Source organism: Ambystoma mexicanum, chromosome 7q (genome assembly GCF_040938575.1).
Source record: "Ambystoma mexicanum isolate Mex_15411 chromosome 7q, UKY_AmexF1_1, whole genome shotgun sequence".
NCBI lineage: Eukaryota > Metazoa > Chordata > Amphibia > Caudata > Ambystomatidae > Ambystoma > Ambystoma mexicanum.
The window spans coordinates 899707844-899735566 of NC_090941.1; the positions used below are offsets into that span (position 1 = coordinate 899707844).

The window sequence follows — 27723 nt, forward strand, 5'->3', positions numbered from 1 at the left end:
GTATACAGGGCTGGACGGTACGATGCTGGTGCAAGAAAGTGATATCAATGACACTTTTTCCACATTCTATTCTACTTTGTATGCTAATTGTGATAGCGTATCAGACGATGATCTTACCCGATACCTGTCGGACATTGAACTACTTACATTGTCTGCTGAAGCAGGACAAGCTCTTGAGCAGCTCATAAGAATTGAGGAGGTAGTGGCGGCTTTGAAGTCGCTATCCTCTGGTAAAACACTGGGCGCTGATGGGTTGGGATCAGAGCTTTATAAAGAATTGCAACAGAACTAGATTGTTGAAGTATGGGAAGAATCTCTTACAGGAGGTGACCGCCCCCCCCCCCCATCTATGCATGAGCCAATTACAAATGTACTATTGTAGTCCCACAGACCCTCACATGATGTGACCTCCTATAGAGCGTTGTCCTTAATTAAAACAGATACAAAGGTGTTTGCTATAATATTGGCTACACGTCTGCTTCCGCCTCAGCTAATACACCCTGACCAATGTAGCTTTTTTCTCTCCAGGTCCAACGCTTTAAATTTGAGGTGACAGTTTAGCATGATGGCACAAATCAACCCCCAGACCAGAGCTGTTACAGCATCGCTAGATGCTGAGAAAGCATTTGATGCGGTCTCTTGGCGCTACTTGTTTTGGGGTCCTCCGCCAATTTGGCTTTGGACGCTATTACTTGCAATGTGTTCAGATGCTGTATGCTGGCCCATTGGCCAGAGTTCGAACAAATCAGACCGTCATCTCTATTCCCATTAGGAAGGGGCACCCGACAGGCATGCCCACATTCTCCCCTGTTATTCGCACTCACGCTACAGCTACAAACAGCTTTAGTCAGTGATTCTGATGAGCAAAGAGGGACTAGGTTATCTAGACCACCCCAGGTAATTTCACTGTACGCAGATAATGTGTTGCTTTATATCCGTGACCCAGAGCAAAAACTTGATCTGATCATGTGTGACATACATTAATTCACGCAACACTCAAATGTACAAATTGGAACAGCACTAAATCCGAGTTATTTCCTCTTACACCTTCCACTGAGCAAGTAGTCTATCTCAGGGAATTTTGCTTCAGTTTGGGTATTTGGGGATCATGATTTCCAACAACCATCGGTCACTCTATACAGACAATCACGAAGTAAATTTGCACCAGCTGGCTACAAAGCTTTCACTTTGGACGATACTCCCGATCTCAATATGTGGGCGGATCTCATGGCTTAAGATGGTTGTCCAAAGTTGCTTTACTTTTTTCTAATATCCCCATCTGGCCGGGGAGGGCCTTCTTGGCCAAGATTAGGACGCTGTTGACGGTGTTCATTTGGGGGCGGCCAGGATAAGTTGGCACAACCCGTATGAGTGTGGTGGTCTGGTGGCCCCAGACTTTGAACTCTGCTGGCCAGCCCCACTTTGCTGGATATTGGTATGTTAATGACCCCACTGTGATGCATCTACCAGTGGAACACTATGCTACTACTGACATCAAATCAGTAAAATATAGTGACCGGTATATAGACTCCTGTACCTTTGACCAGGGTATTCCGCAAGCTAGAGATGCAAATAACCTACAACAAGGCAGTCCTGCTGTGGTGAAATTTCCCTGGCATCACTCCTACGTTTGTCAGGGAGCTTACAAGGTCTTGCGACGCACCGGGTCAATTAACTATGGGTGACATGTTCGCTGGCTAGCAATTCGTGTCCTTGGAGGACTTCTCTTATAAGTTGGGCGTTGCCGCCCCTCCCCCCCCCCCCCCCCCCCCCAAATAGTACAGTACTGTCAGATACAGGCATTTCGTGGAAAATTGTCCTCTTTTTCTATCGAGCCAGCGACTCAGGAGTGCTTGTGTGGTTGGGACACAGCGAGGGGTGTCCCAGTTTATATAGCCTTCTTCGAAACACACCTTACACCAAGGAACACTATGAAGGCTGTCTGGGAAAAGGATCTGGGGTTGCCGTTGGATGAGGTGAAGTGGAAAAGATGCTGTCAGCTAACCAAAGCAGTCTCCCTCAACGCAGGTCTTACGCTGACTCAGTTCAAAGTGTTGAACCACTTATTCACGCCAGCCAGACTGGCCAGATTTTCCCAGGATACACGCAGCAACTGTGTGAAATGCAGGGGGTCAGAGGGATTACAGGCAGACTCCTTCCATATGTATTGGTTGTGTCCCCCGATTTTGGAGATCTGGGGCCAGAATGCAAGAATAATTGATGCTATGCTTGATACTGCCCCATGCCTTTCACTGCTCAAATACCTGTTGGGGGACATAGTAAAAGTCTCCGTGATTACTTGTTTCTTTAACATTGCATGCGCAGTCGCAAAGAGGTGTATACTTAAATACTGGTCTAAATATTCCCGCAGCAGTGAGGAGTGGCTACGCAAATTGGTCTAAATGAATGAAAGTGAGGAGGGTTAGGTTTTAACCGTACCATCCACATGTCGCCCCAAAGACATTTGGAACCCACTCAGCCTATACTTGGCTCACTCCAGCTCTGATGATACCAGTGGAGGGGCAATGCCTCTGCCTCAGCTTGCTAACGCTTCACATGTTCTACTTCTATTCCTATGTGCTGCATAGATTATTTTTGCATGTCATTTCCTCTCAAGGATATACAATCTGTAATGTCTCCGTTTTATAGTTTGGTGCAAGACTGTGCTGCTCGCTTCATGATCGTCTTATAAAGGTTAAAAGAAAAAGAAAAAAAGGAACAAACACGTTACGTCTTGGTACAGTGAGACATAAAAAGGGGACCATCAATTTTAGAAATCCATAAACTTTAACGCAACACCTTTTTAGGAAAACAAAATCACAATGTAATCAATAGTGAGAGATCTAGAAGAGATAGGCAACTTTATGTACTCGACATGCTCGTGTAGATCTAACGATTAGCTTTAACAGAACAGTGCAAAGTCAAATACAATAGGGAGCCAAGATTTTTAAAAAGCAGCAATTGTGATTGAAAAGGATGAGCAAAGAACATATGGATGACCTGTAATGGGTATTCCTTACCAGATTTTAGGCCCGAAATTTTGAAAATGGCACTTGGTTTCTCATTGGTGATAAATCCCAATAGTTGCCACACTGGCATCCCACTCTGGTCTGGATATGAAATGTAGACTGACCCTCCCATTCCATCAGGAAAAGGAATTGTTCCAAGCATGAACACCACAACATGGTTGATGTTCTCATAGTCTGGTAAATTGAACACAAACTTATCCTCTGCTATTTGCTGCACAGCGGTTTGAACCTGTAGAGCAAAAATACAAAGTTAAGTTGAAAGATTATGTGGTTACTTTTTTTTTTTTAAAACACCATAATTTTAAAGAAATACAAGATTGACATATCCATAACATTCATGGAATACACTTCAACTACTAAATTCTTACTGTATCAACTCATCTAATTACACTAACCATAACAACATTTTATAATCTTCACTATAATTTAGTTAAATTTGCTAGTACAACATTTTAGCAGAGATTACAACGCTAGGCAACACATAAACAAACAACAAGACATAGTTCCTTATTATTTGTGTATCCTTCACGTCTACCGACCCTTTACTACAATGAAAATTGCCTCAACTATACAGTTCATCAAATGGTGCCCATATTGTAGAATATTTGCCCTCTTGTTCCCGTTTCTTTAGCATACCTCTCTCATAACAAGCCAAGATTCGCAAATCAGATAACCAACCTTCCACATCTGGCTTTTTCCTCGATTTCCATACCCTTCGATTTTCTTAGCAGGCACCATCAATACTCTATTAATCCACCCACTATGTTCTCGAGCTACCATACACTTCCCAGTGTTTGAGAGCAGAATGTTGAGAATAACGACCTTGGTAATTCTACTCCCAGTTTTATGTCCAGCCTGTTCAAAACATCGCCCCAAAATCACACCACTCTCGGAAAATCCCACAGCATATGTAATAGGGTACTACACCCTTTTTGGCCACAACCCCAGAATGAGTCATCATTAGCCATACCTAAGTTAACCATCCGTGCTGGAGACCAGTATAGACAGAATCTGTTGACGTATATATCGTAAGTTCAAATCCATTTTAGAATTGGTGCCTATTCTTATCAAGTTATCACAATCTTTTTTTTGTTATGTCCTTGCCCAGTTCCTTCACCCATGCCTGCCGCATGTTTTCCGATGAAGTCACACATGAACACTCCATTGGCATCAACTTCAGATAGGTCGAGACCATACATCGGCCTATCTTTCATAGAGCTGTTTAACATTCCCCTTTTGTGTGGGAGAAGAGACTCCAGTTCTCTATAATGACCCTGCTCGCTCTTCCCTAGACCAAATTTTGTTCTGGGTGTGCCAAAAGGGACCATTTGTCCATCTTTCCACACATCCTGCACCCTTAAAATACCTCTCGTTAACCAACTCCGCCAGCATACGGTCTTGTTTCCAATCTGTAGCCCCAGATTGTGCCATAACAATGCCTCATAATGAATCCATACATTTTCTCCTTCATTGGTCATAAAAGATCTCAATGCATCTCCAGTTGTTTCCATTATAGGCAATTTAGCAACCAGATTAGGCCTTTAATCCTCCAAATTTGGATACCCAAAGCCTCCCCTCACGCACAGGCTGCATCAGGACATACCGTGGAATTGTAGGCCTTGTGCATTCACCACAAAGAAAATGTTGAATTCTTTTTTTCAATGCGTCTAATAACCTACTTCGGGAATTTAAGCGGAATAGATTGAATAATGTAAAGAACTTTGGGCAAAAGCACAATTTTGATTGCATTGACCTTAGCCCAAATATTAAGCATTAATCCCATTTTAACACATCCTTCCAAATTACATCAATTATTCTGGCTTCATTAAATTCCACCATCCTCTTCAAATCTCAACTAGATTGACCCAAAAATACTTCACACTTTCTGTAGCCCACTGACAATTCCATGAACTCAAGTCACTGCGCGTATGAGTAACAACCAATGGAAAAACCACTGATATCTCCCAATTGATCTAATGACCCGACAGGCAACCCACCTCCTTAATCAAACTCTTAAGCTTACCCCCACCCTCCTTTGGGTTCGCCCATATTATCGTCATATCATCCGTGTAACATAGTACTTTAATTTCCCTATCCCCCACTCTAAGCCCTCGTAGTCCTTGTTCCTATCGGATATAAGCTATCAAGGGTTCCAATGCCAGATTAAAGAAGAGGGCCAATAACGTACACCCCTGTCTGGTACCCCTAGTCAACGGAAAAGAAGCAGAGAGCTCTCCATTTAACCATATTCTTGCACTGATTGAGGAGTGTAAAGCTTTAGTAGTTCTCAGAAAGGCATTTCCAAAGCCCATTTTCTTAAGCGTGTAGTTTGGAAAGCCCCAATTGACTAACGCTTTCTCATCATCCATAAAGATTAATAGAATATTCCCTACTTCACCTCTAGGGAGCCCATTAAATCTATAATAGTTCTAATATGATCGTAGCCATGCCTCCCAAGCATAAACGCAACCTGGCAATGCTCAAGCAGTCCACCAATGCACATGTCCAGCCGATTGGTCAGTATCCTGGCAAATATTATTGCATCCACATTAAGCAATGTATTTCCCTGTAATTTTCACATTTAGTATGATCCCTAGCTGGTTTTGGGAATACTGTAATACACACCTCCCGCATCGTTGGACACATAAACCCTCTGCCATAAAATGATTATGTAGGCTACATAGCAACTGTGGTAATTGAGGCCCAACAGCTCTGTAGAACTCAACTGGTAGCCCATTCAGGCCAAGGGATTTACCGACTTAAGCTATCAATAGCTTTTAATATCTCCACCTCCGTGATCGGCTGATCAATCGTTATTGCTTGCGCAGTAGTCAACTTTGGCAAATTAATTTTCCTTAAAAAAAGTCAGAAATTGGGTTTCAATATACAAGAATGTATAACAGTTCCTGAAACATTCATTTATATCTTCCCTTCTCACCTTTGATATTCCATGCTCATTCACTATTTCTTTAACATATGCCTTATTAATTAAACCTTTCAATTTGTTGGCAAGTAACCCTCATCTACCTGTTCCCAGTATTTCTGCTTTATATAGAACCGGCCTCTCTCACTCTGCACATACATTTCACTCTTCAGGGATTCCATCGCCCTATCCATCTCCACCTGATCCTCACTACTTCTTGACAATTGAAATTTCTTCTGTAGCCCGCTTAACCTACTCTCCAGACGTTTCAATTCCATCATCCCCGTTTTCCTTGTACGGGATGTAATATTCATCAATTCCCCCCGAATAGCTGCCTTGAAGCTATCCCAGATCACTAATTTATCAGCTGAGCCTTTATTTCATAAAAGGACTTGATAAATGATTTTAAAGAAGCCAGCACATTTTAATCATAGAATGATCTGACAGTCCACATTCCAGTATGTTTACTTCAACAGCTTTTGCAATTAGATTTTCAGAGATTAAAAAATAATCTATTCTAGAGTATGAATCGTGGACTGGAGAGAAAAAAAAAAAAAAAACTCCCCCCATGATGCAAAGCTCTCCATACATCAACTAAGTCAAAAGGTCTCCAAAAGCTCTACTTGAACTCTCCGCCGTTTGTTGGCACTGTGCCGAGCGATCCAGTTAAAATCACCCCTAATATAATATGTTCTCTACACATATTCTTCAACATTGATACTTTCGTGAAAAAGTTGTTCCCCGCAGCACAGGGACCATAGATGGATCCTATTGCAATTACATTCCCCTCTTATTTTACATCGTCCAAAATCACTCTTCCATCATCCACAGTCACTCTCTACACACTCGTATCCAATCCTCTGCAAAATAGTATTCCACTCCTCTTGACTTTTATTATACCTTGTGTTGGTCATCGGACTTTGATTCTTCCAATAAATTAGTTTCTTGCAAAAAGACCACATCCACCTTTTCCCTCTTTAGTCTCAGTGTTACCGCCTTCCTTTTCCTGGGATTATTTAAACCTGTAACGTTCCATGAGCAGAATGTCAACTCGCTCATCTCACTGCCTACGTCCCTTGCTCTTCCTTTCCTTCCCTTTTATGTCCCCCTTCCTCTGATTAACAAGCATAACTCCTGAAGGTTTCATAATGGCCCTAATAATATACAATTGTATCATTACGCCTTTAGGTTCCGATTAAGGAACCTAACCAAAGCCAGTCATATCCATGCATTTACCAGATCCTGATGTGAAATATACCACCATACCAAACAGACAACACAAAACAAAAACACTCACCAAAACACACAAAAAAGATTTCCTAAATGACTTTGCCTTACCATTCTGCGTTTTCATAGAATGATTTTCAGCCACAATATCTACACTATAACAATTGTTCAGAACTATAATCTTCCCCAGTCTGCGCCTCTACTTGAAAGCACTATATACTTAGCATCTACCCCCACCCCCTTTTGAATCACCACAAACACCACATACATTCTGTTCCCACCCAGTCTTACTTCCTGGACAGCCAACTGCTTGTTTGTCTGTTATCATTCCACTACTATCACTCCAGCCCTTCAATTAACCTTTTCAATCCCTTTAATGTTCTGGTACCATCAAGGCACAGAATTAGCTTTAAAGGGACATTTTCAGTCTATGGCGATTTGACTGTCTCACCAACCTCTCGTTGTAGTGTGCTAATATCATCCATCATTTCTCCCCACGCAATTTATTGCATGCGCATTACCTCAATTCCTTCAAATTCACTACTTCCGCCAACACCCCTAAGTTTGCCTAATAACCTTACAACTTCCCATTTGCTTTTTAGAATTCCACATTCCTTCCCACTAAGGAGTGACACAATGATCTCAGCTTTAGTCCTTTAGATCATCTTTCCCTTGAGTATTCAAACAGCACATTCTCCCCATATGAAACCACCTCGCCCCTATTCCATTCTATGTGCAGGCAGCACCCTGCAGCATAGCTCACAGGGTTTGCTAAATGACATATACATGACATATTACTGTAGCTGTAAAAGTCTCAATCAATTATCTAACCTTGAGATATCATATTTATGCAGACCGTCTACTACAACAATATACAACATTTGCCTCAAACATGGCTATCGGTAGACCAAAGCTTGCATGTCAATTTCTAGTCATGCCGCCACCACCACTGCGGAAGTATCCTGGGTTCATGAGCGAGTGAGTGGCATAGCTCAAAAACATCTGGACAGTTGGTATCTTTGCATTTACTATACATAAAACCATATATAAGAATGCAAGCATGAATTTGTTGGCCCTGTGTATAATTGGCTTTCCTCGCTGCACATCGCACATTCCCACGCACATTGTCCTTCTCAAAGTCGCACGTCCCCCGTTGCCCCCATTGGGCTCATTTCAACATATCAGCCACAGTCCGCTGCCAAGTAAAGCATTTCAGAATATTTGAGAAGTCAGGCAAACTTGAGATCCCCGTGTTTCAAAAGGCATACGACCACTCGAATCCTCCGAGTGATCTCTGCTGATATTTGTATTCCTTTCGGCCAAACGGAGGAGCATTTCAATGATAGAATCAGCTTTTTAAGAGGAGCGTGTTTTTCAGTTTTTAAAAAGGCACAGAATTTGCCTTTCCATGGCAAATAGACATTTTCTAAAATCGGGCTTAAAAGGGGAATAACTGTGGCAGAGCCACCTGGAACCGATAGTTGTTGCTTTTCTTCGAGATGGGTGGCTCCATTGCCAGCTTTGATTGTAGCAGGTACATATGGATTTTGCCAGAAGTGGCTTGGACAGGTAGATGGTGCAGGGGAGAAACTACTCCAACAGATGGGGCTAAGGCATTCATGGACATTGTGAATATCAGAAGACCATAATGTTGGCATTGCATTCTATCACATCGGAGGATGTGAACCGCTCAATGCTGCAAAAATAGATAGGGGTTGAAAGAATAGACTTTAGAGATTTAGTCAGACCCAGGACTTACAATAAGCAGTTTACCGGCCTATTGTACTACCTATAATATGGCCAAAACCCAAACAAATACAAATGGGGAGAAGCATATACACATGTGCCTGCCCATTGTTGTCACCTCTACTGCTCAGTTGATGTGTTCAGACCAGTGGCGTTGACCGCACATTCTACAAAAAAGGACCTCTGTCATAGTGCTGCAAGACATGAAGTTTGCCTTTATGACAAAGAAAATGCTTTTCATTTCTGCGAATGGCTAGCTACAAAAAAGGTTTTCATTAATAGAAAAATATTTTCTAAAACTACAGTATTTAATGTATAGAAACAGAGCGAACACTGAAGGACAGTTGCGAAGCCCCAACAGCAAAAGGGAGCCGCCGCAGAGAACCAGTGAGTTGGCAGAGAGTGAATGCTGCCGCTGGGGTGCTCCATAATCGAAAACTGTTTCAAAATAATAATTTTGAATACTGAACAGTTGAAAAATCCAAGCAAAACTTATTTACTGAATGCCGAATAGTTAAAGAAAACAAAGATAAGTGGCAAAGAAGTAGTTCCCTTATAAGGGACTACGAGAGGGGAGAGTTTATAACCAGTACTACCAACAGCCATGAGGCTGCCAACAGACTTTGGGAGAACTATCTGTGGGGAAAGCCTCTAACCAATACTATGCGCAGCCAAGAGGCTACTGGCATACCATACCAAGACAACCACTGAGAAAAGATCATAACCAACATTACCATCAGCCAAGAAGTTGTGAGAAAACATTACCAAAGCATAAACCCCCTTTTCAGAGATACACTTCTAGGAAATATTGTATCTCACATTGCCAACAGCCCAGTGACTGTGAAACCATACTAAGGCCACTAGGGCACAGCTCTTCCGTTTTGGGATTTCAAGTAGAGGACGCTTGTAACCCAAACTGCTATCAGTCAGGAGGATGTCTAGAAGTAATTGAGAGAACTTTTGAGAATAATTTGTGTACATCCTGTTCTCAGTCTGCAGACAACTGGACACAGGATGTCAAGAGCCTATAAGGAGAAGGCAGTTTTGGCCAAACTTCCTTAAAAGGGAGATTTGTGTCAAAAACACTGGAATCAATATTACCATCAAGTTTGAAGGTAGTTGTAGGCGTTTTCTTCCTGGAAGGGGAGTACACCAGGGAAGGGCATATAGTAGTTAGTCCAGGCAGGCGAGTGGACCAGGAAAAGACAAGGGTTTAATATATTTATGACAGAAAGATACGTGGAAAGAAACATGGTTGAATTAAGAAATGCCATTTACTCTATCATTTGTTTGACAAGAAGTGGCATCACTGTCGCTTTTTGCTATCCTGAGAAAGGGTTTTATTTTCACAATTAGTGTTGTTAAAGATTGAAGTGCTATCTTGACAAGAAGTGGTTCCTTTGAAGTGTTAAAGGATAACAGGACAATTGCATTTGGGTTTGAACCTGTGTTTTGTGGAGAATTTTGATCATCCTGTCGACGGGATATTGTGAAAGACATTTACTTGTTTGAGTTGAGTTATCAACCAACTGCGGTGAAAAGGACATTTGTGGCATCTCTGACATTTGTGGTTGGAAAATACTTTCTTATTTCTTTGAACAGAACTTTGTTGAAACAGAACTGTAAGCCAGGTTTTCCTGAATTGGTGAAGAGGAATACATCCCTGGTCACAAGGAATCGCAAAACTGTTTTCTTGAACCAAAGGTTAGCCATCATTTCCTTGTATAATTATATTGCATCTATTAGTGTGACGGACAGAGATATTTTGGACACTAGGTCATTTTTCTTTAGTTTGAGTTTGCAAGGCAGTGACCTCTCTTATCAGGATTTGGAAAGTTTTGTTAAAACCCCTTTTTATTTTGAGTGGCAAATCTTGAGAAAAATGTATCTTTGTATTCGTCTCGCATTTCGGACACCTCACAATACTCTATTAAAATACAATTTAGTCTCCACTCCCAACTAAGGAGTAAAATACTCCCAGCTTTAATTCTCGTCTACAGGCCTGTGTGAGCCACCAGAAACAGTAGGGACTGACTGCCCCTTTTTGTCTCTCCCCCTGAAAGACATGTCACCATTCCATCTGATTGTCATCAGGATAGAAGAGTATTTGAAGTTATGAGATACATTAGAATGGTTGAAAGCTGGAGGTCCATCTGTAATTCGTTAATTGTGTGATTCAGTTAAATTAGAAACTTTTTGCATGATAACACTACAATAAAATGCTTAAAATGTCATTATTCTAATACAGTAAAAGGAAACAACTTTAATATAAGTGCTTAGTTCAATAAGTATGTTTTATATAACACATGAAGAGCACATCGTTCACACAAACTTATTTTGCTGCTCAAGGGAGATCAAGGACCTAGGGCCAATACTTAAATCAGAGGATGGGTACAACCAGGTTTTCAAAGTCTTCCTGAAAACCATGTTGCCACCCAGATGTGTGCAGGAAGGAAGTTACCAAGATTTCTGGTGGGAACTGAGAAAGCACAAATCTGTCTTTACTTCCAGGGAATGGAAATTGCCGATAGCTATTTAGCTCTGCTTTGTAGCCTAGAAGAGCCTGGTTAGCATGTCACCAAGTGCAACCAAGACATACTTGACTCCCAGGTCAACTAGTTGCGCAAAAATATACAAAAGTGATATTATCTGTGTTTCGGAATTTGTATAAAAAATTGCATTGGGAAACATCTAGAACATAGTGAAAGCATATTTGGCCATATGAAACTGACAGAAAGCTATAGTTTCCATCTCATGTAGAAGTTAGATGTCCAGCATGATATGTACTAGTTCATCAAGGTAGCTCCTCACCACTGGATAACAACTAAACACAAGAGCTGCTTTTAGTTTATGCTCATCAACACTTTGTTTCAATACCTGCTTTGTGAGACAGACTTCGGTTGGAACCAACATATTTTTGTCAGCCGACCTAAAATTTCTGTTAGATGTATGCTTTTTTAAAAATATGTTGAGTATCAAGCTAGAGCCCGAGTCATGGAATGAACCATATACGATGCATTTGAATTCAGTCCATTGTAGAATGGGAAGCCAGCGGGAGGTTTAAATTGCTGGTGATAAGTGACCCTGGTGCTGCAGTCCGAACACAAGGCTCTACATTTTGAACACTCAAGTCAACAGATGTGGAAATACTTTGTTAGCATGGAGGTAGCCGAGAAGGGATATGTTCAATGCATTGATTTTCATTATTCTGTGGTTGAATGTGAAGAAGTCTATGATGCAACATAGTGACCTTAAATGAGTTCGGCAATGAACACAAGTTTTGAATCTAAGGATTGCCAGGTTTTGCACTTTCTGTGCCAGTGTGGTTTAAAGGGACAGAGTCTGGGACATTTTTTGGCATTACAAGATAATGTGTCCGTTTTTGAGTTTAGTCTATTTGCATCCATCCATTCAGTAATTTTATCATACTGCTGGTGCCGATTTGTTGAAGTAGTCTCCTAATCTTAAGTGTGTGCGTGTTTAGTTGTCGTCAGCATATGTGAAATAATTGAGGTTGAAAGAACTGATAGACAGCCAATGTTTTGAGATAAATGTTGAAGAATGATAGAACTAGTATGAAATTCTGTGTTACTCCACAAGGTTGCTTTTTCTTTAGGTTTATAGAGCGGTAGTACTGCTGATCGTGTGCAATGGGCATGGCTCCTAAGGTATGCATGTGTAATATATGCCCCAAACACATCTGCAGCTGGCTTGGCAACCCCCATTTTCTCCCTTCTTACTGGGAGTGTTCCCTGCAAAGTAATCTGGTGAAAGCCTCTACACTACTAGGGCCGGCTTGAGGATCTCAAGTCTATCACGCAACCACACAGACCAACCATATTTGGCACCAGATATCTTCTGGTCTAGATACTGCCATCACATCACAGTAAAGTCTTGATTGCCCGGATTACGTAAGGTAATCTTAATTACCCGTCCTCCTTACTCGTCACAATCCTACCATATTGAAGGTGTGTCTACCTTCCAGACAGCCGCTAGAATACCCTGTTAAACACTTTTTCCACTATCCCTCAGTGGGCCAATAAAACCCCTCTCTGCCCCCTCCATAAGTGTTTGTAAGGACGGGGCAGCTTTCAGGCATGGCTAGGAGAGGGAGACGGGGGCGCAAGGACTGTGACCAACCAGGGGGACTGGGGTAATGAAGATTACCATACGTAATCCTGGCATTACCCCCAGTTCTCCCTCCTTGTCACAGTCCTAACAGATTGCAGACGTAACAAGCAGTGCAGTCCTATCCTTGCTGCCCCGTTGAACAAAATACAAGGCAAACAGATGACAGAATGCCAGGGGTGTTTAATACAAAACAGAATCAAGCATGTGAAAGGTGCAAGATTTCAGACCGTAGAGCGGTCACCGCCGAAGGATAATCAGTAATGCCATATAAAGGTGTGCAGAGAGGCACAAGTGGCAGCATTGCAAATATCCTTGAGGGACACAGCGTGCGCATCAGGCCATGAACCTGCAATTCCCCTAGTAGACTGGCCTTGTGGAAGGACTGGGAGGGCGGAGGGACATCAGCCATAGAGTAGGAAATCCTATTGGCAGACTGCATCCATTTGCTAAGGGTGAAGGAAGCTGGCTACTTCCCCTTGGAGGGGCTGCCATAGTCCACAAACAGCAAGTAGCACAGTCGAAGGATGCAGTGTGATCCACAGATAGAGTGTCCAGATCAGATCCAGGGTGTGCATTCCTTCTTCTGCAGTTTGGGGCAAAGGAAAAAAGGCTGACCAGCCAATGTCCTGGTTCCGATGAAAAGAGGAACCAACTTTAGGCAGGAAGACCAGTTCAGGGTGCAGAATAACCATCTCTGGGGTGAATCGGAGGTAGGGCTCCCTAAGCAGGAGAGCCCCCAGTTCCCCGACACGTCTCCCTGAAGTAACCGCCACTTCGAAAAATACTTTCTAGGTGGCTTCTGGAGTTCGTGTAGGACCTGTACCAAATTCCTGGTAGGCAGAAGAGATCTGGCAGGATGACGCTGGAGGCCAAGAGAGATGCTTGACCCACTTCTGACAAGGTTGCAATCGACGCCTTAAGCGGGGGAACGGCGAGACCCGGAATAAAGCCATCCTTGCAAAACTTCAGCATCTCACATTGGTTAAATGATATTGGAAGCTCGTTTCTAGCCAAACACCACACCTAGAAAGAGGCCCAATGATGCCTATTTGATGGCAGAGTTGAAGGGTGCCTGGACCTCTGGATCGTCGCAGCCATGCAACATGGAATGCCCTGGGACACAAGACCTCTCAATTCAACTGCCAGGCCATCAGGCGGAGGGGACAAACCGAGACCAGGGAAAGTGCTGAGCTAGAAGGACAAGCCGGAAAATGAAATGAAGGCCGGGACGCCAGACCCTGCAGGAGCGGGACCCATGTCATCCGAAGCCAGAAGGGAAGACTCAAGATGACGCTACATGCCTCCTGGTGAATCTTCTGGATTACCCTTGACAGGAGAGGGGAGGGAAGGCATATAACAGACCCTCCGTCCAGTGGGCTAAGGGAGCATCCACCAGCCACACTGAAGGTTCCAGATGCAGAGCGCTGCACTAAGGGAGGAGAGTTGCCCTCTGAGGCAAATAGGTCTATCCATGGGAGACCCCATCAGTGAAAGCAAAACAGTCCACCGACGATGGAAAGTACCTGCATAGGCGATCTAAAGACTTCCGGTCACCTTCCGCTGGAACCTTTGTAAGGCCTTCCAGATCGCTGTCAATTCTCGCCAACTGGACAAGTGGCAGACCTCGCTCAAAGTGTTCCATCATCTCCAGCAGGGGGGAAATGTATTCCCCCTTCCTGTAGAGTAGCAAACAAGGACAGGAAATCCACAAGAAGCAATTGGGCTGCGTAACAGGTATAAGTCCCATCCCAAATGATGAGATTAATCGATGAGTATGTCCGTCACAAGGACCCATAGTCCACAGGCTCAGCTGAGGTCCCTTCATCAGGAGTGAAGCTATGCTGTCCAATCAGATCCAACTGTGCGTCCAACATTGAGATTGACGGGTTACTTGGCGTCAAAATCAGATAAGAGATACAGCTTAAAAAGCTAGTGCGGAAAACAGGGCCCGTCAGTGTCCCGCCACTCTTTCAGAAGCACATTCTCAATATCCTCATGCAAAGGAAGAGGAGGCAGGGAGATCCTTGAATTGTTTTAAGAGTTTCTTATCCAGCACCTGTGCCTCTACCGGGAACTATTTTTTTTTTTATTTTTTTTTTTTTATAACACGCCCAATACCACCCCTGGGTTTGGTTTCAAGCGCGGATCCGGAATTTGAACCTCTGTTGCTCTGCGTGGTCTTGGTCCCAAGACCAGCGCGTTGACCCTGTTCTATCCTCTGGGAACTACAGGTTATATCTCATATGTTCCAGGATCCCTCTGAAGTCCTCCCTTCCTCACATACTCCCCAGCAAACACAGCTTCCACCTCCACACTTGGGTCAGAAGGGCCCCCATCCTGTAAGGCCCCCCATCATCAACTAAGCCCAGAGGAGCACCAGTAGATACAGGGTATGTACACACGGTAGCAGGCTCCCCCTTAACGGAAGCATTCACACCTTGCTCACGAAGTGCCTCAGCCACAGACTGTCACCATAGAGACAATCTGTGCCTCTGAAAGGGCTCGGGGAGACCTAGAGCACCTATGTTTGTGATGTCTATGCCTCTTCTGGGGAGAATTTAATGGGGAGCCCGAGGCATGCTTTCCTCTTCTCAGTGCACTTCCTTCCAGACATGGTAGCAAGCCACCCCCACAAAGGTCTGCCCGCTTATATAGCGGCAACCACCAATCCGAGATAACATGGCCCCACTTGGGAGGGGACCAGGCTACATATGTGCCAGCAGGAGAGTCTGCATATCCAACAAAAGAACAAGGCCAAATTGGAGGCACCTGAACCGCTCTGTAGGCGGCCCCATGTAATGGCATCAGCAGGCCCAGCCTGGAGCAACACCGTGCTACACATGGGGGTGGGGCCTCACAGCAGGAAACACCAGCTGCGCAGTAATCCTGAGGGGAGGGGGCGGAGCACCGGATCATCCGCTACAGTGTGGCAACCCCAGAAGAGGAGCTCCCTACAGCAATCCACTGCCCCACTGAAGGAGGAAGCGCAGGTATGAGGCCTGCAACAGCACGAATCCAGGGACCACTTACCAGAACAAACAGCGGGGACCAGCAAAAGATCTGCAACTACACATGGAACTGTCGGAGACAGAAAACACAGATGGATTAGGGGTTGGGGAGGGGTTTTATAGGCCCACTAAGGGATAGGACTACGAGTAGGGAGGACTGGGGGTAGCATAAAACTGCCTACACATTCTTGAAACTTTTACTCAAGCTTACCAATAACTAATTAACAGTTCAGGAAACACCACCCCTTCTACCACAAGCATAATCATGTGCCGCCCCTCCACTAAATTATTTGTAGACTGACTAATCCCCCCATTACTACCACAGCCCTCAACACGTCATTTGCATCAGAACAAGGTCTGGTGACACTATAGTATGAGGGGTCACAATACGCCACCTCTCGGACAAGGTGGTGATGGGCACAGTATAAATATCACTTTTTGATTTATGTCTGTATAATACATTAGAATTGTCTTTGTTATGCAAAATCAGTTTTTATGTTTTTCACAGAACGTACATCTTTACCCAATGCATTTTGTCTATAACGACTAGGCTAATACCTGTTCATTTTCCATTATCATTTTCCTGGGTAATAAATGTGTTTTTCTAGCAACTTTATGTTTACATTTGGACCCTTAAAAAATTAAAGAAAGGGAAACTAATATTTGGAAATCTACCTAAAGGATACAACTAGCAGAGCTACTAAGATTCAATTCAGTTCAACAAATTTGCTTTTTTGCAGCTCTTGGAAATGTCTGTTTCATATTTTCACTTGACCCTAACCATAGCTGAACCACGAATGGGGTACCCCTATCATTGTTAGACAGTATAAATAACATGCATGATGTTGTGGTTGGCTGCCCTGCATAGGGCTTGGGCCGTGGTACATGTTGGGTGTCACATCGACAGAGCGATCCAGGGAGGAGGAAGTCGATTGGAAAAGTCTGCGGATATGACTCACAGGTATTTTCAACAACGAGGAGTGCTACCATCTCATCTGCCTTCGCTCTTTTCCCTGAGAATGCTTGTACGATGTGGTCTGGGGCCCCATGGATGCCAGGTTAAAGGGGGGGCGCAGAAATGGGGAGAGAGGAAGGACAAAGACCCCAGGTTCAGTGGGGGAACATGCAGCAATGTCTTATTTAGTACACCAAGGCCGGGTAACATGCAAGGGCCCGGTCATCGGGCGAGTAACGTTCCAGCACCAAGACAGGGAGTGGGCGGATCAGTCCAACCCAGAGGTCCTGTTTCATGGCTACCCAGTACCAGAGTTTGATACGAAAGGGAGCCCTACATCCCTGGGGGCTAACTAGGCGCATTGGCTAGAGAGAGTGGACATGTTTTACGAGGCAGCTGAGATAGTGGATGACACAAAGAGGAAGAACCTTCTGCTATTTTATGCCGGGCGTGACGTCCATAAACTCTATAAGTAACTGCCCAAGGGAGTTGAAACATACCAAGAGGCGAGAAAGGCACTCGCAGACTATTTTGCACCAATGGTAAACGTTGAGTTTGAAATGTTTATTACGGCAAGCGATCCAGGTCCCAAATGAGCCACTTGACTAGTTTTACACAAGGCTTCGCCTGCTGGCTGCTACTTGTACTTTCGTGGATGAAGATGGAGAGCTCAGAGGCCAAATAATTCTGTTGTACCACTCCAACAAGCTGCGCACTCAGATCTTGAAAGTGCCAGGGAAGCCCCTATATAGGATGTGGAGTTGGGAAGAGCCCATGAGTTGGCCACAACACGGTCGGCTACGATGAGAATGCCATCAAGGGTTTGAAAATGGTGAAGTGTATGTGGTCCGAGGTCATAATAAGAAGAGCGGAGGGGTGGAAGTGCAACAGCCATAAAAACCGAAAAGGAAGAAGCAATACGTCAAGCATGCGAATACTGTAGCGGACAAATGCGGCACATCCGAGGGTGCATAGCGATGGGGCGGCCGTGTGGGCAATGCCACAAGTCAGGGCACTTTGCCTCTCTCTGTAAGACCCCGTGGTCGTCCATAAGTGTCAGATCCATAAGAACTGAGGGCTGAGGCGAAAGACCAGAACAATCGGGCTTTCAGAGCAGATACCCAAGCAGGAGAACTTAGTTATCAATCTCTTGAATAGACGTTTGAATATGACGGAAACCCGTATCTTACAAAGAGGTTTGAACTTTGAGCCTACATATGGGTCTTAACTATTTGAAACCAAGATTGAGATAGTTATATTTATAAGAACATTAAAACTCAAATCATACTTTGCAAATATAGACACTGAAACAACAAGGGCAGAAAAAGCATTCCTAGAATCACAACCTACAAGCAACTTTGTCCCCCCACTTCCACATGGAACCATTTATGTCTTCCACGAGACAGTATTGAAAGAACTTAAAGGAATCTCACTCAAAGCTCCAAAATACAAAGCCCCGAAAAAGTGTGTACTCTCTATTATTAGACACTTATATGAAGATGAAAATATAGTGATCCGTTCAGTAGATGTCATGACCGCAGCCTCCAAGGAGTCAGGTTTAGCCCAACTGCCTCGGAAGCTGGGTCACAACTTCATTTCCAGGCACCCATCGGCTCCCATAGGGGCCTTATGGACCTTGTCCTGGCGCCAGTGGCGCCAGGCTCATAAGGGGACCCAGTCCCGGCACAGGACGTGCCGGGCTCATGATGTAAGGAATGGTGCTTGGGTGGACCTACCTGCTGCAGACCATGCTGCTCACTCACCTGCAGGATGAAATCCTCATCCATCCATGGCTGGAACTACTTTACCTTCTGGGTGTGGCCAGCACCACTCCCTGGGACTGGATACTGGAACTATTCTGGAAGCTGGGACTTCTTACCTGGGCGAGGCTGCTGTGGAAGGAGACACCTAAGCACTCCAATAAGCTATTTAAACCACGCCCGATCAGAGCAACGTGCTTCACGTTATTCTGCAATAGCAGCAGGACGCTCACCGTGTCAGCTCCAGAGAATCTTCAACGTCTGCATCTGGGGAAGAGAAATCCGCAATCTTACCTTCCGAAATACCATCTTCGTCTTCAGCAGCATCTGAAAAGGGAAAAGAACACCAGGTTAGCACGAGATAAAAACCAGCGGAGCACTTACCCAGTCCATCGGTGCATCTCAAGCCACGGGCTGCAGCTTTCCATTTTTCCGGCACCCTGTGGAAGCAAAGACATTGGTTAGTAAACCTCCGTGAAACTTTCCTTACCTGCGCTGCATTCTTCTCGACCTGAAAAAGGAAAAGAGACATTAAGAAGTGCTTTTAACTTCGAATTGACATTTTCTACTTACTTGCCTGCAATACCTTCGCCATTCCATCGCTCTCCGGACCTCCATATTCAAGCAACCGCCGTTCGTGCTGCTAACAACGGCCTAGCTCCAAATCTTCATCCTCTGCAACCAAGAGGCTGGACAATTAACCAGTGAAGTAACTGGCTTCGGCGCCCCTGCACAGACGCAGGATGGAGAGCTCTGCTTTCACCTACATAAGGTGAGCACATTTAGCCTACAAACTACTTGGGAGTACCAGGAAGGGGAGGCAGCTTACCCAGTCAGGCTTATATATCCATATTAACCCCTTGCTCTCATAATTGCAGACACCTCACCCTTCAGATCAAGATCTCAGTGAGGAAAGGGCCTTTCCAGGGTGGCATTCGAGGCCTGCGCGTGACCCTAGAAGACTCCGAGAACCCCCAGCCCAGACCTGCGCCTCCGAGGTATTCAGGTGAGCGTTACAGTAGATGTTACGCTCACCTGGTATCCAGGGGGATGCCACCCAGCCCTGGTTGGATGATTTGCACTCTCAAACCCTCTCCCGGTCCCTTGGTAAGGTCTCTGGTTAAAGATGGGTCTGCAATATAGGAGAGCTGGATTCAATACCAGATTGTCCTCATGTTTTCCCACCTCCCTTGGCCTCAACTCCTTCCTACCCCTTGGGCCCTCTCCTCACCTTAATATTGTAAAAGGTGGATTCTCCGTCCTTCTCCTCGTGGCAGGGGCGCGTAGATGTGGGGGGCGAGCAGCAACCAAGTTACTTCACTTGTGAAAGCCCCCCTGAGGGAATCCAGGCCTGCTGAGACTCCGTAGGTTTGCTGCTTTACAGTCTTTATATGGAGTTCTTATGTTCCTCTTAGTTCGAATAATAATGTTTTGCTTCTTTCCTTTTAGGTATGGAAAGGTATTTTGATGTTGTCATGCAGTTTGAAGATGAGCATGGGCAGGTTGGCAAAAGCGCGGTGTAAGCGATGTTGTCCGGTGAGTAATGCGTGATGTGCGGCGCTGTTTCGCCTTTTATGTCGCTAACCTAGGTCTTCACTCTCCTTGCAGGTTGCGATGTTCCTCGCCGAGCGCCGTAATGTTCCAGCAATGATACTGACCAGGAGAGGACTACCCAGGTAAGAATTTTGTGGCTTTCTTCCTTCGGGAGGAAACGTGAGTAAACGCTTACTAATGCTGTCTTTCTTTCTCCTCTTCCCAGGTTATGGTATTCCAGGATGCATGTGGTGCCAGATGATGGAGTTCATACCTTCAGGTGAGTGGAACTGAAGTTGGCGATGGATTGAAGACATGATACTGTTCCAGGCAGCTTTCGTGTGTTCTCTCTCTCTCTCTCTCTCTCTCTCTCTCTCTCTCTGCAGGTCCTTGGTTTCAGGTAAACTGGCATCAAATAACTGGACACGGTGAGCGTTACGCTGCCCACAGCAGAATAACGCAAAGCATGTTCTGCTGTTTGGGTGCGGTTTAAATAGTCTCAGATAAAGTAGTCCAGGTAAAATAGTCCCAGGCCTGCCACACCCAAAAGACTAGACCACATAGCTCCGTTCCTTGCAACTGAGCTATGTGTGTGCCACCAGGTTGTCTGAACCCCCCCTGAGCCACCCCAAGTTAAATAGTCCCAAGTAAATGTTGGTCTTCATGATGGTTATGAGCCTGGCGCCAAAAAGGCGCCAGGCTCATAACCAACTCCAAGAGGGTCTTGGGTGAGGTTTTAAGGCCTTCGACCAGGCCCTAACTGGAAGGCTGACTTGCCAGTGAGGGCCAGGGGCAAGGGTAATGACAGTAGATAAAGGGGGAGACTGAAAATGTAATAATGAATACAGCAAACTACTGAGAGGAATGTTACAGACACTGGAGTAATGCCAAAACAAAAATGTTTTTGACAATGTGCTATCCAAAAGTACCACATTTCTACTCATTACCAAAAAATGCATAAATCCCTACGCAAGCCTCCAGGACGACCTATTGTAGCAGCAACTAATGGTATCTTACAACCACTGGGCATTTATATTGACTAGATTTTGCAACCAATTATACAGACATGTCCATCACACATCAAAGACACCACAGATTTTTTGAACAGATTAAACAGCATTGAGATAGAACAAAATGATATCTTAGTAACTATCGATGTATGCAGTTTATATATTTCAATTCTGAACCATTTAGGCCAACAAATAGTAGAATGGATACTACTCAAAGAAGAAGTTGGATCCTCAAAGGAATGGATCATGATTATTCTTGAATTTATATCCCAAAAATGCACATTTTGAGTTTGAAGTTAAGTTTTACTTACAGACCAGTGGAACAGCAATGGGGGCCACCATGGAAAGCCTAGCCTAGACAAACTCCTTTATGTTGAAATTTGAAGAGGATCATATACTTCATCACCCTGTTTGGCATAAGTATGTACAACACTGGGGAGGATATATTGACGCTATCTTTTTTATATGGAATGGCACCAGTGAAACACAACTTTCCTTGCGTACCTAAATTTGATAAACAATAGGATACAGTTTACATCTGAAATTGGGTGCCCAGGTCTCCACTTACTCCATGTACAGATTCTACCCAAAGCCCCAGGGTTTGAAATAAACATTTTGAAACAAACATCTACCACAAACTCACCGACAGGAACAATTTGCTCCATATGATAAGCGTTCACCCACCATCAACAATTAAAAGTCTACCATATAGCCAAATCTTACGAGTAAAAAGGATTGTCAACACGATAACAGTCGGAGGCGGAATCCATGAGCATATCAAACAAATTTAAGGTTGACAACAAAGATCGACAGGCACTTCTGACATCAAAAACAACAAATGTTGCACTCAATGGACCATTGGTATTTGTGAGTAAATACAGAATCCAATTTACTAAAATTAAACGAGCTATACTGAAGCACGGGCCTTTATTGAACTGTGATAGCAAACTACAGAACCTGTTCGCGGAAAAACCTATTTTTGCACTCACAAGGAGCAACAATCTCAAGGATCTACAAGTTAAAACACAACCTGACAGACATGGGTATTTACCAGGGTTTTTAGGTTTCTGAGTCTTTCTTCTAACATGCAATAGCTGTAATAACATAACCAAAAGAGACATCATCACATTTTCAAGAACAGGAGAAAAGGTGAAACTACGGGATTACGCAACATGTAACACACAGAATGTGGTATATGCGATTAACTGTCCTTGTGGATTAAGTTATGTGGGCCAGATGAGCCCAAAGGCACGCATCAGGTGAAATGAACACAAATCGATCAGGACCATGAACCAACAGTCGCCCACTAGACAGACATTTTAATCAACATAAACACCAATTGGAACAAATTAAATTTCAAATATTGGAAGTAATTAGAAAGAAAGACCTGAGAACAAGTAGAACTAACAAGCTTGAGCAGAGAGAAGCATAATGGATTGATAGACTGGATACGGTTTTTCTGAATGGTTTAAAATGTGGTATTGGATTGGAATTATTTCCTATGAACTTGCTTCCGTTCATTGAGATTAAGTTATTAATGTTTATTTGCCAGAATAAGAACTATGCTATACCTAGCCCACATACTCCGGTGTAATGTATGGACATAGCCATCTTTGTAACACCATATCGTAGTTAGGCAACTACATAATGACAGCACCAACATATGAAACATCATGATATGATATACTTAGCAAAAGTAAAAATTGGTGAGTATTTACATAAATACAACAGGACACAATCGATGCCAGGACACGGGTGTTATTTGGCAACATTGCACATATGTAGACCAGATACGCCACAATATGCTTTAAAGTAGAATATCACCACCCAGTAAGAAAACATATGGAGAAACTCTCGGGCTCCAAAACACACTGCTCAAATACAAGTGAGGTGCTAATATCACTCTAATGTTTGCATAAGGATTGAGTGCATCCAGTATATGCCGCCATAAGAGATAAAATTACTTTAAGGACTAGTTTTATCATTATTGGTTATTAAGTAAATAAAACCATATGTCACCATTCAAGAGCAACACATCGAGTGAGGGAGAGCACCAAGTCTTTTTAATACCTGTCCGCTACATCATGGCACCTCTCAAGTAAATATATGCTGCACAGTTTATTCTTACATACACAAACCACGGCTAAATAATGGCATACACTACATTTCCCATGACCCGTTTGGGGATCGCAAGTACGCGACAAGCAACGTTGTAAGTGGATCCAATAGAGACGTCACTGCGTTGGTACGTGATGACGTAGCAGTATTAATCCACACTAGAGGTCCCGGCGCTGCTGCTTCCATGGTAACAGCAGCGTTCCATGTGTGGTGGATGCGCAGGGACCCCCAGTGGACAAGACGAGAGAAGTTGTCTCTGCACCAGGTAAGAGACAGAACCATAATCTTCTGTGTACGGCTGCACGGAACGCTTCATTGAAATGTAATTAATGCTTTACATACCGGCAAATGAGAGCGCCGCAGCTATTCTTTTATTTTTGCAAGGTGCAGCCACAAAGACTACCCTTCTATAACATCCATATGCTGTGGACACCTAATAAGACAGCACGACCTAGTCTACTTTAGGTAAGAAGATAAACCTATTTGGCACAAATGCCTACAATTTTTTAATTGCATGGCAGCTGACAGTTTTTTCTGCAACTAGTAATAAGACAGTTTTTCAACTTTTCCCAGGTATTGGTGTCATCCGGCACCACAACCTGGACAACACTTACCAAGAACACTCCGATGCCTATTTTGGAGGATTGATGATTCAATGTCCCGGGAGGATAGTTTAGCGGCAACGTGCTCCCCTTGGAAGCAAAACGACACAAAGCAACACAGGTTCGATCCCCGGGTCCGCGCTTAGAAACCTCTGGGAATTTAAGCACGTTATAAATACGCAAATAAAACAAACAACTACGCAACGAAAACAAACAATTCCTGTAACAGCCCCTCGATGCCCGCAGGCTGTGTGAGGGCTTTAAAAATGTGAATAAATAAAGGCAATGTCCAATAATGATGATGAATCAGGAGTAGGAAGATGAAGATGTGTTTTTCCTAGGTGGTGGAGCATAGGACGCCCAAGTGAGCACTGCAGGTGCTGCAGCCAGGAGAATATTGAGAAACAAAGTGGCAGCCAGAAGAAGGCCATAGGAAAAAGATGACTGAGGGTGATGGCGTGTGGGGCAACACTTTCCTAGGTTGTGTTAAAAGTTGTGTATTGTGGATTCCAAGATGGCGGCCGGAGGAAGAGGACGTGTGTGAACGTCTCTTCCCCACCGGGCCGCAACAAAAAGGACTGTCAAAAGCAATGTGACACGAACGAGATTGATCTCCTCCTCATGGACAGCAGGAAAAGCCGGAAGAACCTTGCCGAAGAAAAAGGAACGTGTGGCGGAGCTCCATGCAAGGGAATCCCCCCATGCCCGGGAACATCCCAGACTGCGGCATCAGCAGCCGGGACAAGGAAGAGGGAGGAGGCGCCGGACCCGTAACAAGGCTGGGTACACCTGGAGAGTGAGCGGGTACGGCACATGAGTGAAACGCACCGGTAGCGAGCGATGGAATGCAGCAGTCCTGCAGGAGAGGAAGAACAAACAGGACGGAGAATGCGGCCGACAAAATACAAAATTGTCCCCGGCTCCGTGTAGCAGAGAATCTGGGAGGGAAGCAGAGAGGCCGATGCTTTCCCCCGCCCCCGCTCGCCTGAGTAGATGTAACAAAGTGCCGATGAGTGAGGGAAAGCGCATTTGAAGGTACGCTCCAGGCACGCGGGGAAGAGGGGAGGAGCTCGGCATTACGGTGGACAACCGAGGAGATGGGCCCGGAAGCCCAGGGCGCAAGGAGGAGGATGGGGGAGGGGGGCTTAAAGATAAAATAAGGCCAGAATCCAAAGGATAAGGAGAAGGTGGGGGGTGAGGTTTAGCCACACTAAAGATCTTGACCCAAAGGAGTAATAGGCCGACACCCCAGGGAGCAACAGGGCCTAGGCAACAAGTGAGGACAAGGAACTCCAAGAGGGCACAAGTGAACAACAGCGGAGGGCGCCACCCAGCTCCTCCCACCCCCACGGACCAAACAGGAAACAGCGAGCAGTGGGTGAAAACATCTACTGGGAGGAGAAGCAAGAGATTTAAGAGAGATGGGGGAAATCAGACCATAACGTCAAGGAGAGGGCGCTAGAGAGCCGTCCAAGATGGCGGCCTCCCTGTGAGCTCCGTGGAGCTCCCTAAAAGATCCTGAAGAATTGCGTGTTCCGTGGCTTCTACACAGTTTATAATCCTTAGATATCGACAGCTGTGGCGTTTCTACTTCAGCTCCTGCCTTTATTTCCTCTGACCGCCGCAGTTCCGCCCGTGGGCGACGGATTGCGGGGCCTCCACCCCCCCGCCCTTCGGCTGCTGGGGCTGCAGCGTACGAATACGCTCCGGAAACTTGATCCGCCCACGACCACGATCACACGAGCTGCGGCACGGGCCTTGTCGGAACCCCTATCGCGGGGTGGAGCAGAGGATCGTGCCCCCGCGGTGCCCGTCGCGGACGGCCAAATCACCCATCACAGTAGATCAGAGAGAACCGGCGAGAGAGCGGCCGCGGCAGGCGGGTACCCGGAGACCCGACGGTGGGCCCGACACTTCGGAGGGAGCGGAGAGGATTCAGGTACGAGCGCCTTGCGCCCCCGCTGCACCCGCGTGGGCCCGCGACTGGCCTGTCTTGCATTCGGAGCACCCGAGCCCATTGGTACGTGATTTCTAACGACCATGAAGCCGAGGGGATCCGTGACGCTACATTTATAAAGCGGGGTGCCTGCAAGTAGTCATCGTACCAGGCCCAAGAGATCTATGACCACGCGCCTAATATCGAAAGTCCAAATCAGACATTCTGCACAATCGCACCCCCAGCACAGGACCGCAGCCTAGCCCAGAACTGAGCCCAGAGGCCCAGAACAGAGCTCTATCCGAGGACGGCCTAAGCAGAATCTAATCGACACAGCTACTCAGAATTCACGGGCCCTCCCAGCCTTCCAGCGGCCAACATACTCGGCGTGCCTACAGCGGAACCATCCCGCCATCCGTAGTCATCTCAAGGATGGGGAAAAATGATAGATTGCAGAGGAAATTAAACTTTCAAGGCTGTGTCTCAGCCAAAGCAACCGCCTCAACCAGCAGACCACAATCACCCGAGCAGGACCAGTCCCACGAAGTCGGAGAGTCACAAGAGCTTGACATTAGGGAAATCCTGCTAGATCTCAAGGCTGGAATAGGAGGCCTGGGGAGCAAACTAGACTCCATTTCCTCCAAAGTCGACCAACTTCAACATAGACTGGACAAGCATGCCGACAGACTAGATACCGTTTAACAGAGAGTCTCCGACCTTGATGACGGTACATCGACCTTAACCGCCAGAGTATCCCTGTTGGAGGCGCAAGTGAAGGCGGTGAGCGCCAAGAACGAAGATCTAGAGGGACGCTCCCGGCGAAATAATCTAAGGATTGTTGGCATTAGGGAACATCAGCTCCCTCAGAGAATGGAAGAATACATAGAGGGTACGGGAGGGTGGGTACACCGTGGGCCTATTGGGGGTTGCCCGCACGAGGGAAAGAGCCAAGAGTTACCATATTGTTTTTGTCCGATCAATTACGTTCGAGCACACAACAACCACAGATCACTGACCCGGAGCCTGCAATCGGCGAGAGGAACCTCTGCACCTTCAAGCACTTCCAGATCCGCATGACAGAGGTGGCATTGCCCCCCTCCTTTTTGCCGTCACAAGATGGGGTCAATTAAAACCGCCACCTGGAACATCAGAGGCGGCAACCAATCTTCCAAACTCAGGAAAGTCCTCCAGTACTTACGGAGACACAAGATCACTATCGCTATGCTGCAGGAGACACACCTTACACCATCGACAGAACAGCACTGGGCCCGCTCGTGGGGCTGCCATAGATACTTTTCTTCATACTCCTCGTACGCGAGAGGCGTAGCGATACTGATCGACAGGAAGGCCGGTTTCAGTTTGATCGGTTCTAAGAAGGACGAAGAAGGCAGGTTTCTACTGGTGAGGGGCCTGCTTGCGGGGAAGGAAATAGTTTTGGTGAACACCTACGCTCCCAATGTCGACGGGCCGAGTAACTTCAACTGGATCATGTCAAACCTGGAAACATACACCTCAGCAACTATCCTTTGGGGAGCAGATCTCAACACCCCCCTATACCCCCATATCGACAAATCGCACGGTCCGAGCAACAGAATCTCCAAGGCCAGTCGCCAAGTTACAGAGATCTGCCAGGCCTTTGAGCTATCCGACATCTGGAGACACTCCCATCCAAACTCCCACGACTACACCTTTCACTCAGCAGTCCATAACACCAGCTCCCGCATTGACTATCTACTGGTGTCATC

General features: G+C 45.4%; 1 protein-coding gene across 1 annotated transcript in view; it reads right to left on the reverse strand.

Moving 5' to 3' along the window:
- The window catches only part of HIKESHI (heat shock protein nuclear import factor hikeshi), a 168908-nt gene that overhangs the window by 123886 nt on the left and 17299 nt on the right, over positions 1-27723 (reverse strand). Inside the window, exon 2 of the mRNA XM_069639739.1 lies at positions 3021-3258. Within this exon, the coding sequence (XP_069495840.1) occupies positions 3021-3258 (238 nt within the window). The remainder of the gene's footprint in view (positions 1-3020; positions 3259-27723) is intronic.